This window comes from Rhipicephalus sanguineus, chromosome 3 (genome assembly GCF_013339695.2).
Source record: "Rhipicephalus sanguineus isolate Rsan-2018 chromosome 3, BIME_Rsan_1.4, whole genome shotgun sequence".
Taxonomy (NCBI): Eukaryota; Metazoa; Arthropoda; class Arachnida; order Ixodida; family Ixodidae; genus Rhipicephalus; species Rhipicephalus sanguineus.
In genome coordinates this window covers 187,331,170-187,343,524 of record NC_051178.1, presented here as the reverse complement: position 1 = coordinate 187,343,524, position 12,355 = coordinate 187,331,170, and the positions used below count along the sequence as shown (strand labels likewise).

At 44.4% G+C, this 12,355-nt stretch overlaps 1 protein-coding gene across 1 annotated transcript in view; it reads right to left on the bottom strand.

Annotated features, from left to right (window-relative positions):
* The window catches only part of LOC119387852 (U2 snRNP-associated SURP motif-containing protein), a gene marked incomplete at its 3' end in the record, with an annotated part of 32,302 nt that extends 19,995 nt beyond the window's left edge, over positions 1 to 12,307 (bottom strand). Inside the window, 9 exon segments of the mRNA XM_037655391.1 lie at positions 1,270 to 1,313; positions 1,883 to 2,088; positions 2,685 to 2,939; positions 3,771 to 3,862; positions 5,408 to 5,472; positions 6,715 to 6,875; positions 7,374 to 7,488; positions 11,712 to 11,789; positions 12,190 to 12,307. Coding sequence (XP_037511319.1) covers positions 1,270 to 1,313; positions 1,883 to 2,088; positions 2,685 to 2,939; positions 3,771 to 3,862; positions 5,408 to 5,472; positions 6,715 to 6,875; positions 7,374 to 7,488; positions 11,712 to 11,789; positions 12,190 to 12,201 — 1,028 coding nt within the window.
* Positions 12,308 to 12,355: the final 48 nt, after the last annotated feature.

Genomic DNA, 12,355 nt, shown 5'->3' with positions numbered 1-12,355 from the left:
AGATGTGAAAAATGCGAGACTTACACCAGTATTGTTAGAGGCCGTCCCGTGTAAACAAGACCATTTATTTCATACTCAGCAATTAGCAATGCTGTAAAATTTTCACCAATGCAACTATACCCAATCAGCAAATTGTTCCACATTGAAAGAAGCGAATCGCAGTTGCTTTAGGTTCTGTGATCCAGGTGGTCTCAGGCAAGTTTTGAACAAGCCGAGATGCAGCTGCGAAGGAATGGGAAAGTCATGCCCTAATCATTTTACAGTAATGTTTTCATTTTGCAAACCCCAGGGCATTTGCTTGGTGGTGCATAACCTTTGTTTACATCAGCAACTATATGCCCTTCAGGCATCAAACAACCAGACATTTAACACGTTTCTTATATAGACTTAGTAAAACCAAATGCCGGATCAATAGTTAAGGATTTCAAAAATTTTAGAGTTCACAAATTTGAATCCCCATTTAATGTCTTGTGGAGATTTGGAGATTGGAGATTTCCTAATTGGAGATCCTTTGGAGATTTCCTAATTTGGCTTTCTTTTCCTCCAACACAAATGGCGGGCCTCAAAACAAAACTGGTGATTCTCAGGTCTGCAAAATAGCAGCTTTTCTTGAAGCTTGTTCCCACTGAGGCACAACGCTTATTATCCGTTAACTCCACTCCTAGAGTCGTGATTAATCAACTATACTGTTTAGGTATACATAAACATGGATGAAAGAATCAACCTCACTTCGAAGATATTACGTTTTGCAAGAAGAGTGAAAAGGAATATTTCATTGTTTTTACAATGCCTACACAAAATGTTTTTAAGGAACACACTCCTCTTTCGCTAGCAGCACATTCCTGCTGAATGACGGAAAAGAGAAAGCAGCTAACGTTACAACTGAGAAATGATGTAAGACATGTTCTCAGCCGACCAAATCCTGTTTTCAATTAACTAAAACAGAGCAAAAGCTAAGAGCTACACAGGTCAACACTGCAGCTGTGCAGGCTTGACGAGGGTAATAATAATCACATTTACAAACATTATTCACCAACATGCAGTGGACATATCCTTTTTTTTTTCTTTGTTTAATGTAGCCCCTTCAAAATGGGATGCCCTGGCAATCTGAGGCTGATCATTTGAGAGAAAACGAAAAGCTGGCTAGGCTGCTGAAAAAAAGTGGACGAAGGTGTTTCAGCAAGACAACACACAAAAGCTAACTCAAAAGAACTGAGTACGTAGCAATGCGACAATGTAGGCATTAAGAATAAAAAAGAATTCCAGTACCTTTCTGTAGGGATAACCACTTTCACTACTGCGTTGGCTAATATCTGCAGGAAACAGCATCGCATCGTACATGGGACAGATGAGATACTCATTAATATTAACATTCGGTGACAGCAGTAAGAAAAAAAAAATCAAAGACTACGTATGAGCAGTGTTACATGAAGAAATGCAAATGAAAGCAATGCGTGCCTGTGCAAGCGATACACATGAAGCTACGAAAGTTGAAAAGACGAGCCTGCTGACACGTTATGTCAATCATATCACACTACAATGCAGGCACATTTAAATGGCTTGCTTCCACTACCCTTATCCCCTGCTGCAACTTGCAACATTAATTTACCTTCTAAAGCTGGCAAAATATTCCCTTTATAGAGAGAAGCAAAGTAAGTGTCCAGGCACGATACAAGCATAATAATGCCTTCAGCTTTAACACGCGATGACAGTGGCACAGTATAGTAAATGACAAGTCAATGCCTAGTGTGCAGCCAACGTATAAGGAGCGTTTCTAGGTCCGATATGTCGCAAAACACAAACATCCTCACAACCTAAATTTCGCGTTTGTGAAGTATGCAAAACCTATTCAAGCCTAGTGGCGTTCGAGGCTCCGACTGACCTGGTCGAGCTCATCGGGCGGCATGGTCTGAGGGTCGATGGGCCTACTACTGGCTTTCCGTTGGGGCTGGGCATTAAAGGGAAGGCCTGAAGGAGGTGGCGGCAGCGTGAGCTCCACCATGGCTGGTGGGATGTACACTGGGTGTGGGGGGATGGGCACTGCCTTGCCCCAGCCCATTTTCATCTCAAAACCCATCACTTCCTGGCCTGCAACGAGTCAGAGACAAGTGCTGAAGCTGCTCCTATCCATACTAAACGTTACAGTTCACTTGTCATATCAATTCCTCACTGCCAGACTCCACATCATGATACGTGCATACTGCGATCAGCAATTGGAAGACAAGAGGAGCCCTGGCTTGCAGTCTGAAAGCCGAGGCTTCCCTTACATGCACAGTGCCTAGTTTCAAGCAAAAAATATATCCGAGGTTTCACATGCAAAAACTATGAACTATGAGGCATGCCACAGTGGGGAACTCTGAATTAATTTTGACCACACAAGGGCTCTTTATTGTGCACCTAAATTTAACTGAATTACTAGATAAATCAGGGCTCTAGTGGCTTTGCTTCGTTTGCAGGTCTACAACAGGCAAAGCAATGAGCAATAACATTATTGAATGAGAACTAGAGAGCAGATTCACTCTGCTGAATAGGCCTAATTTACATAAACTTCTGTAGAGCTGAGACAGCGAAAGGTTTAATTAAATCAAGTGTTTCTTCAGATTATATCAGAAGGTCATCGGTATTTTTGACTCAGGACATAGCACAAAGTGTTTAAGAAAGCTGAAAGTTGAGGGTGTGCATACCACTGAGATGCTTGATCGCACGCTCGCCGTCCTTGCGATTCATGTAGGCAACAAAACCGCAGTTTCGTTTGCGCTGGCGTTCTTCCTGTGACCGAGGCCACATGATCTTGACACTGGCCAAGGGTCCGTAGCGACCAAATATCTCACACAGCTCCTGCTCAGTCATCTTTGGGTTTAAATTACCCAGATACAAGTTGGTGGTGTTGGGGTCTCCAGTGTCAAAGCTCCCCAGGCTTGGGTAACGGTAGTCATCCGCTGTTCACAAAGAAACAAAAACCACGCATGACAATGAGTTCAACAATGTGCATGACTAGCCGCAGAGTGCTTGCATGTCCATGCGGTCTGTATACATTCTGGCTACAGTATTCCCCTGAACAACTGCAGTGCAGAAATGTTATACAAGAAAGTAATTCCTAGAATTAAAGTGCAAAGGCCAACGAAAATCTTTTATTTAGCGACCATAACCTCTGTGCAAGGCAAGAATTTTTTTAATGTAGTCATCCTGATATTAAGCTTCGTAAATAACTTAGAAGGGTGGTGGTTTGGGCCAGCTGGTATGTCATGATGAATGCTATAGTGCGAACTGAGGACTAGGACAAGGGGACACATGAGGACAAGTGCTAACTTTGAAAAGCCAGCCTGGAAGTGAGCGCTAATCCTTGTGTGTCTCCTTGTCCTAGTCCTCAGTTCACGCTATAGCATTCATCATTTGTAAATAAAATGGGGTAAGAGGTTTGGTTATACAACACAAGATATGTTCCTTATGAATAGAAGCATCTCGGCAAAGGATAATCGCTTAAAATGAAATTGCTGCTTAGATGCAACAGCTGCCGCTCATTTGGTTCATTTTTTTCTTTTGCTGTACACCTATACATCTTTCTCAGTAACCATAACACCTGTTAAACTCTACTTATTTTCCTGGTCCCTTCTGATTTGGTTTAGCAAGGCTCTGCCATAAATTTGACACTTTATAATATGCGTGCTGAATTCCGTTCACCCTAACTAATTTTAAACTGCAAGATCAAAACTAGATGAGCGTGTGGGAGAGCAAGTTCACCGTGAAAATGGGAAGTGAAAAAGACTCACCAAGCCTGATTTGCAGATCACTATCGCCCTTTTTGAGCTGGTCCTTGAGGGCACCTTTCATTTTGTACCGTTCCTCGCGTTCCTCTTGGATACTGTAAATGCAAAAAGAGAGAGAGCCACGTGCAACTCTTAAAACCTTTTGTATAACTACGTACAAGATTACCTGTTCAGATGCTCGTTTATCAAGATGTTTCATGTGTAAGCAAAGTGATGAAAATATGAGAATAACAAATTCACTTAGCATGAATTAACAAGAGTGTAGTACTAAGCTATGCAGTAATGAGTTACTTGCACAAAGATTTTAAAACCATAAAGCAATATCAGTTATGTCAGTGATATTTGATAGCACAGTCAACTTTAAAAAAAGAAAAGAGAGAGAAAGAAAGAAAAAAAAAAGCCTGCTATACCATGGTATGTGCAGAACACAATAACGCAAGGAACTACTTGACACAGCCCCTTCACCAAGCCTGAACTGCTAACTGCCTTTGACTCAATTTCTCATATCGTCCATGTGTTTATAAACTCACCAATGATTAAATGATTTGTTGGTGAGCTGAGTGTCGAATTTTAATGTGCCAAAGCAACTCTAAAGCTAAGAGCAGAGGATTCCACCCCCTCTGCCCCACCTCTCGAGAAGGGAATAAGTTTGACTACCTTTTTATTTAACGCGCATCCATACAGCCAATGAATGCAACAAAGTTGCATAGATTACAGCATTTACAGGTGCACAAGTGCTTCTACATTCTGCCCCCACTGAAGCGCCAGTCAGCTCGGCTAAGAACCAAACACGTGGCATCACTCTCAGCAGCAGAATACGTTGTCCACTGAGCTGTTAAGACAAGTGTTCCTGGACTTCTAAAGTGGATTAAATGCTTAACTGTCTTGTGTACGGTTGCAGGGCTCAACCACAGCCTTTCACTCTCCTCATATAAAGGTGTTACCAGATTCCTATTTTAAGCTTTAGATTATTCCTTATCTTCAGGTTTCTTGCAAGATTAACTTTACTTGGGCTGTTTTCATAGCTTTCTTTTACTGTGCTTCCCGGAAGTTATTCCAAGTGTATTCCAAGTGAGGTACACATAACTGTGTAAAGAGCTTGTTTCTTGACCCAGTCTATGAGTTTCAGCCCCTATCTAAGCAAGAGCTGGCATTTATGTCAAAAACGGGGGAGGGAGTGAGAGAAAAGAAAATATTACCACTGTATATGATGCGCTCAATACTGCAAATTGATTTGTGAACTGTTAGGTACTAGCTTAGTAAACAGTTGAATTGGAACTAAAGAATGGCAGCCCCATGAACTCGAACCACGCCAGTTGTTTCTCTCAGCATCCTTATGGTAGTTTTTTCACATAATAAATACAGTCAAACATGGACATCCTGGATACCAGGTCATACCTGACCTGGAGTCAAACCAGGGGATCACAAAAATTTTCTATATATAGGTAATTCAATATATGAAATATTTTATATATCAAAAATATTTCAAGGAGATTTTACGACTGTTTGATACACAAAATAATTTGTTATATGTGGGTTCGATATATGTGGATTTGACTGTACAACTTAGCAAAACTACACGTAACAATTCACAAAATGAACATAAAACCTGCCATATAATGCGGTCAAAGTTCACTTACATCTTGAGCTCCTCTTTGAAAAGCTCCAGGTTACTCTTCTTCTTCTCTTTTTCTTTCTTTTTTGCCTGAAACAAAAACAGAGTTATTCATGTACATAGTCTTCTATATGCAGGCAGGCAAACCAAAGAGAGAGAGAGAGAGACAGAAATAAGACCACAACTTTTTACACAATGTAAACACATTTCGTCTGCAAATTTTAGACAACCTGCCTTTTTTACTTGCTGTACATTCACATATAGAAGTGAAACATGATGATTGAGAACCGACACCCTCAGATCAAAGTGGCTAAGAGGAAATGTTTAAATGTTACTTTTATTGCCATGTGTCACCACTAACACTGTGCACACTCTACCTAACAGTGTTACTTCATACACGTAAAAATACTGCTACATGTGTCAAGTGGCAGACGAAAACATTCGTTCAAATGACGAAAATGAACTGTCTCTTGGGCGAGTTATCAATTCTAGAGCAATCACTGATGCAACCCTCTTGTAAATGAACCTTCTATGTAGCCTTCTGTGCAATAAGTGCCTCATTTGTGCAACAAGAGATTTGAATGTGTTCATTTTTTGCATTCGCAGCCACAATAGATCACTGCAATGCTCAGAGAGAAACAGGAAACTGAAAAAGAACACAAGCAGTCGGGAGCTTCTCTCAACTCAATAGACAACCCATGCTTGTTTCACATTCCTGCTTCTGTTTCAACTTTGCAGCGCTGTATTACAACCACCAGTACGTGCGCTATGAAGACCTCGTGCCCATAACCTGGAACTTCCTCGTGCATTATGGCATCCATTGAAATGCCGGTCTTAAACTTTCAGCTAGACAAATGAAAACCGTACGCTACAGCCCCTCCATGCGTTTTCCGCCGGCTAGGTTAAGTAGCGCCAACTCGTCCTCCCCTCTCCCTTTACACCGGTTCCCTGCCCAGCGGAAGCCAAAGTGCCACCATGATGTTTCTGCTGCTTTTCCGTTTGATGCACCCGCCCCATGCCTGCCCATGCCCTCGCGACGCAGAAACACTGAGCGAAAACTCATGCGGTGGCAGGCAGTTCAGGACGAACCTCAAAACAAAAACACTTGCGAAACGGAGAAGGAAATATTTGCTTCCTCACGTGAGCACGAGTGTGCAGAAACAAGATGGAAGGAAAAAGCAGAAAGAAGTGGCTCAAGAACTTCCTTCCAGAAGCTCCGGAACTGGAAATGGGCCACGGCAACGAAACAATACATGGCGCTACTTAAAAAAGCGGCAGCAGACGCGATGGAGGGGCTTTACCGTACACTAATGCGGCATGCAACAACATTACCTTTTCTCGTGCAGCTGCACTCTGAGAAGAGGACGTGTGGAAGTCATGCTGTTGCTGCTGCTGCTGCTGTTGGCGAGACTGAGACTCCTCCATCCGCTTAGTTGCTTCTGTGAGCTTAGGGGGCTTGTAAAGCTTGCCCGTCTGGGCGGTTGCTTTTTCCTCTGATAAAACGACACACAGAGGGATAAAAGAATGTATTTTTAAATAAGTTAAACCACAAATTTTCCTATTGGCAATACTTTATAAATTTGATGAGCACAGAAGCTCTAAAATGACCCATATACTAATTGAAATTAACTTGAGTGTTTGAAACGTTTTTTTCAACTGCAGCATGCAACACACACACACACACACACACACACACAAGGAAGAACATGCTGCAGAAGCGCGTGTCCTTGGGCTAGTTGGCGTGACATTTAATGAAGGTAAATGAGCACTGATGCTGAGGAAAGGAAACAGATGCAAAGTGTTCCCTTTCTCAGCACCACCACTCATCTGCATCCAAACGAAGAACGGCTAACGTAAAAAGTTTGCAAGGGCCTTGAGATACATAAAAACACTGAATTTCTGAGTAATCTGATACCGTATTAAATAAAGCTGTAAAGAAGCTACATTTCATTAAGTCTGGATACCTGAAAATCACAGTGGTGAACACTTACCACCGGAGCCTGCATTGATGACACTTCCCCGGACAAACAGCTTTCCATGTTTAGCAGGTTCTTCAAAAGATGCAAGGAACTCTTCATATGCCTCAGCAGCAGCTTTGTCTTCTTCCTTCACGGAACAAAAGCAAAAGCCATTCAGGCTTCTCTCTCTCCACTACAAAAATGACACCAAGAAAGCAGCTGGCTGCTTTGGCATTAACTTCATACGTTCATAGTAATACAAACTTTATGTTGTAACTAAAGTAAATTCTGCATCCTGCTATGTCTATTCAACAGCAAGAAACCGCATTCCTGAATGTTTACAATGCGTTATCACACAGAACGGCTTGTTAAACTAGCTGCCTATCATGTTTGAAACTTCAAGATATCTTAAAACAGCGGAGGGTATCTTCTGCTGGCATCTGACATTTAACCATCATGGGACATTGTGCCGGCATCGTGTTTGAAAGGATTGTTTTCAGGGGTTCACAGTAGTAAGTGCAAACAATGCATTACTTAGCATCCTAGGTGGTCGGCCCATGCCACGGCATGCCAGAAATGTAGGTCCACAGATTTGCAGCATGGCTTTGGTGCTCTTACCATTTTGCTAGGATCAGTACACTGCCAGAGTTATGCTGAAACCCCACACACAAGAATTTGACGTGAAAGTGACAGAAGTGGCCATCACTTGCTCAATCACTCGGTTTTCACTTCGTTGTACAAATCTAGAAACCGTCGCTCGTTGCACGAAAGTGCTTAGAGTGACTAACTACTGATATGTTGGTTACACACTTCCTCTGCGTCACTGCTCCTCCTCCTGTTTGCTGCAGTGAAAGTCTACTCCTCGGTTGTACACAGCTTGGAGGCGTTTGCCGAGAACAACCGGATGCTTTTCGATTGACTGGACATGGTTTTGCATGCACAACTGAAAAGTCATAGTTCTTCATTTCGATGCCAAAACGACTGTGCCAGAACACTGCAAACCAAGACGGTGTGTCCAGGCAACAATGCATACGGCCGCTTGATCTTGCAAATTGCACAATTAGTGCGCACATGGAGGTGATGCCAGAACTGTAAAGGCAGTAGTTTTAAGCCCTCACAGGCAGATTGCAGTGTACAGTGCGAGTCTGATGACGAAGCCTATCATGCTGTGCCACTTCAGTAACATAGCTTGCAGCTGTCGCTCGTATGGGAGTTCCACCGGGAAACGTCACACTAGTACACGAGTTTAAAACCTACTTAATGTTGCCGTGTACATCAAAACCTGCAGTTTAAGTTATTACTGAGCTGATTTCGGTACCCAAGTCAATTGCTGCACTCATGTGACAAGCACTGGAGCCGTCACTTGCATGGAGTTTGAGTTAAGGCCAAACCCCATATGCAAAAATACCCACGCAACGGTGATGAGGGATGTGACAGATACCGCCGCTCAAGCTGTCGCTTACCAAGCCAAACACCATTTACACGACAGCTTCAGTGATGCCCTCATGGTGTTGTTGGAATGAGAGTAACTACTCTCTAATGAAAGTGGTGTGATGCCAGTGGTATCTAATGTAAAGCAATAGGAGGTATTCATGTGACGTCATCTGCAAGGGGCGCTCGTGTGGCAGTCGCCATACTCGTGGTCTCGAGCGCGAACGTTGTCAGACTCCAACCAATGTTCTCGGCAGCATGTGTTATGTTGATATTTTTTAAGAAAATGGCTTAGTGAGGTACAGTGCCACCAAGCATCAGGCTGTCATATGCCGGATCGCTGAAAGAGCTCCTATGGCAGCACACTCGCTGGTGCCGCCTGGTGGGAAGAGCTCAGTGAATACCTCCTATACGTAACTTGCAAGTGACGTCAGTTCCTGTCTTCTGTCCACCATCACTGAGCCAATGGAGCACATACGTCTCAGTGAATGCACCGTGTTTACTTTTGTTGGGCGGATCGTTTGGAGTAGTGCGCGTTTTTATCGTTTGCCTTGTGCTTATGCCAAAGGAGAATCGTTCAGGACATTATGCAGCCTGCAGCGAAGCAGTGTTCACTGGGGAACTCGGATCCTCCTCCGTGTCTGCAGCGCCCAAGTCCATGGTGTTGCACGTAATGGGGGAAACAACTTCGCACGAGACATGAAAACATAAATTGCCTGTTATGAAGTGATGCCCGCACACACGAACGCCGTTCAATGTCTTGAGGTCCTTCCTGTTTATGCCCGCATAAGCCACGTGCTCCGCTTCTCGGACAGCTCGTTCATGTGGTCATACGAGTTTGTGATCACCTTCGGTAAACAGTCCATCCTGGTGTCTGGTCCTTTTCTTTATCTGATTTAAACTTCTCGTGCGACAGTCAAATATCGCACAAGTTACCATTGCGACGTACTGCGTTGACACGAAATGCGAGAGCCACACAGCTTTAGTCAGAGTCGTCTGCTGCCGCGTGCTTGGTGATGGCGGCGCATGCCGAGATCGTATCCTAGAGTTCCGCGGTGCGACGTACTTGCAAGTTATGTATATGTTTTGTTTAGAAGAACATAAAGTTGGGCGACTTTGTACTGATCCATGAAGGTACTTAGAAGCGCAAAACACACAAAATACACAAGAACTAGACAAGACATTTTGTTGTACAAAGCAACACAAAATATTTCTGGAAGTCTTGCATTTGTTTCTTCTGACATTTGTGAATGTTTGCATTTTCTGTGCAGTGCTGGCAGTGCGTCACTCACATACATCCTGTTCCGGTCTCTTGCTATTGGCTAGTCGCTCATACACATCCAGGCGACGAACGACAGTTTCTATTTTTGCAAAAACGAGCAATCGACCAAGCGATTTGTCGCGCGACCGCCGCTTTCATCACTTTTCGCATTGCTCGTCGCCGACGCGTGGATTTTCGTGCATTTGGGGTTTGGTTTTAAAGGCCAAACCCCATATACGCGAAAATGCACGCGACAGCGACGAGCGATGCGACGTAGATTGTCTTCGCGCAAGCGGTCGCTTGAATGGGCAAACCCCATTCACGCGACGGCTTCAGCGAGCGATCTCCACTGTTGCTGGCATGAGGGCATTTACTCGTGCCAAAAGTGGCCCGTAGTCAGCGGTATGCAATGTAAAATACGATGTTTTGTTGCTTAAAGGACCCCTGACAGCAAAATTTTTGTTGGTGACTTTTTTACTGTAATTTGTAGCTTTGGGTCTGGTAATCCCTAAGTTAAATCGTAAATGCTCTAGCGTATCGTATAACTAATTCTAGCGTAGTTAATTGTGACCATTTTAGCGTCACTTCAAAACGCCCGCCTAAAAACCACAAGAAACTAGCGACCCATGCGGGGAGCGTCAAAGACCACGTGCACTCAAGCTGTGGTGACACGTCGCGCAAACGGCTCGTTTCGTCGCTCATAGCATGGCTCGTCGCTGTCGCGTGGTCGATTTCGTGCGATGGCTCGGTTTTTCAGATTTGGAATGCGTCGCTTGTCGCCCGGAAGTGCTGTGCTCAAGCAGCCAATAGCAAAACACCGGAACAAGATGCATCAGTGACGTATTCCTGATTGCCACCACTTTCTTATCGACGCGCATCAACAACAACGTTCATCAAAATGGCCAACGGCAACGAGCGCAACGCTGACGTTGTTGAACACGAACGTGCGTTACGGGACCTCAGGGACGGGAACTACAAGTCCCGCGCCGTCTGTGACGCGGCTTGGCGGCACGTAGCAGCAGTGATGGGATCGAAAAAAGTGCTGCAAGACAATGATAAACATTTTATGTACCATTATGCAACAAAACATCGTATTTTATATTGCATACCGCTGACAACGGGCCACTTTTGGTACGATTAAACACCCTCATGCCAGCAACAGTGGAAATCGCTCGCCGAAGCCGTCGCGTGAATGGGGTTTGCCCATCCGAGCGACCGCTTGCGCGAAGACTATCTACGTCGCGTCGCTCGTCGCTGTCTCGTGCATTTTCGCGTATATGGGGTTTGGCCTTTACAGGAGACGAGTGACGCGACAGCGATCTCAGTCACGTCGCTTATCACCTTCGCGTCCAAATTCGCGTGCATGGTGCTACTTCAGGGTCGTCAGCGGCGGGTGCGTTGGCGAACCTTCGCTGACACCGTGATTCTATGACGGCTCCTCTGAAGCCGTAATGCAAACATTGAAATAGCATGGCCAATGAGGTCAAACAGCCGGCAGAATGCCTCCTCGCGCTGCCTGCCAGATGCCAGCTTCGTTATGTGAAGCCGTTCACATTTATTAAGTGACACAGTATCAATTTCTAAGGAATAACAAAAGAATTCAAGCTACGAGCAGAAAGGTGCTGTTTTGCGTCTAACACGAACACACTTTGCGCTTTAAGATCAGTCAGAACACCTACCTCTTTTCTGAATTTGTCTTTCACCGCCAACTTCTTCGCCAGGGGATTTATGTTGAAGGCCTTGACCTTCGGTCCTCCCTAGATGCGGAATTGATGCAGTGAAAAATAAGTGAGACATTTGACCGCACGTATCGCATCACCCTCCCGCCAAACGAACACGGTGCGTTGTAGACGAGATCGGCAAAATGTTGAGAGCCAGTTTTAGTGAAAACAGTGATCAAACAGCTTCTCCTAAGCGTTAGCTCATTTCTTATGTCTCGACATTCGTTCTGACGAAAACGCAGCCGACAGTACTATAGCAGCACTGGCGCAGTAAGAAGCGTAGTAGAAAAGTGTCCACTAGTCCCTCCCGGGCGATCGTTACCCTAAGCCTAAATGCCAGGAAGCCCAACTAGCAACTCTGCACTTAATAAGTCTCCCAAATAGGCGCTATAACTGCCGCGCACTTAAACTCGAAGTAACATGTGAATGTGCTTACCGGTCCGCTCATTATGGATCAGTCCATATACATTACAAAGCGAAATCACCACGGAGCAGAACACGACCTCACGAAAACAACCGCTCAGGTTTTGAGGGTTTCCTAAAGTTCACTTCACAACCACCAATCGTGAAATGTTGAACACGTAACATCCACTTGATTAACC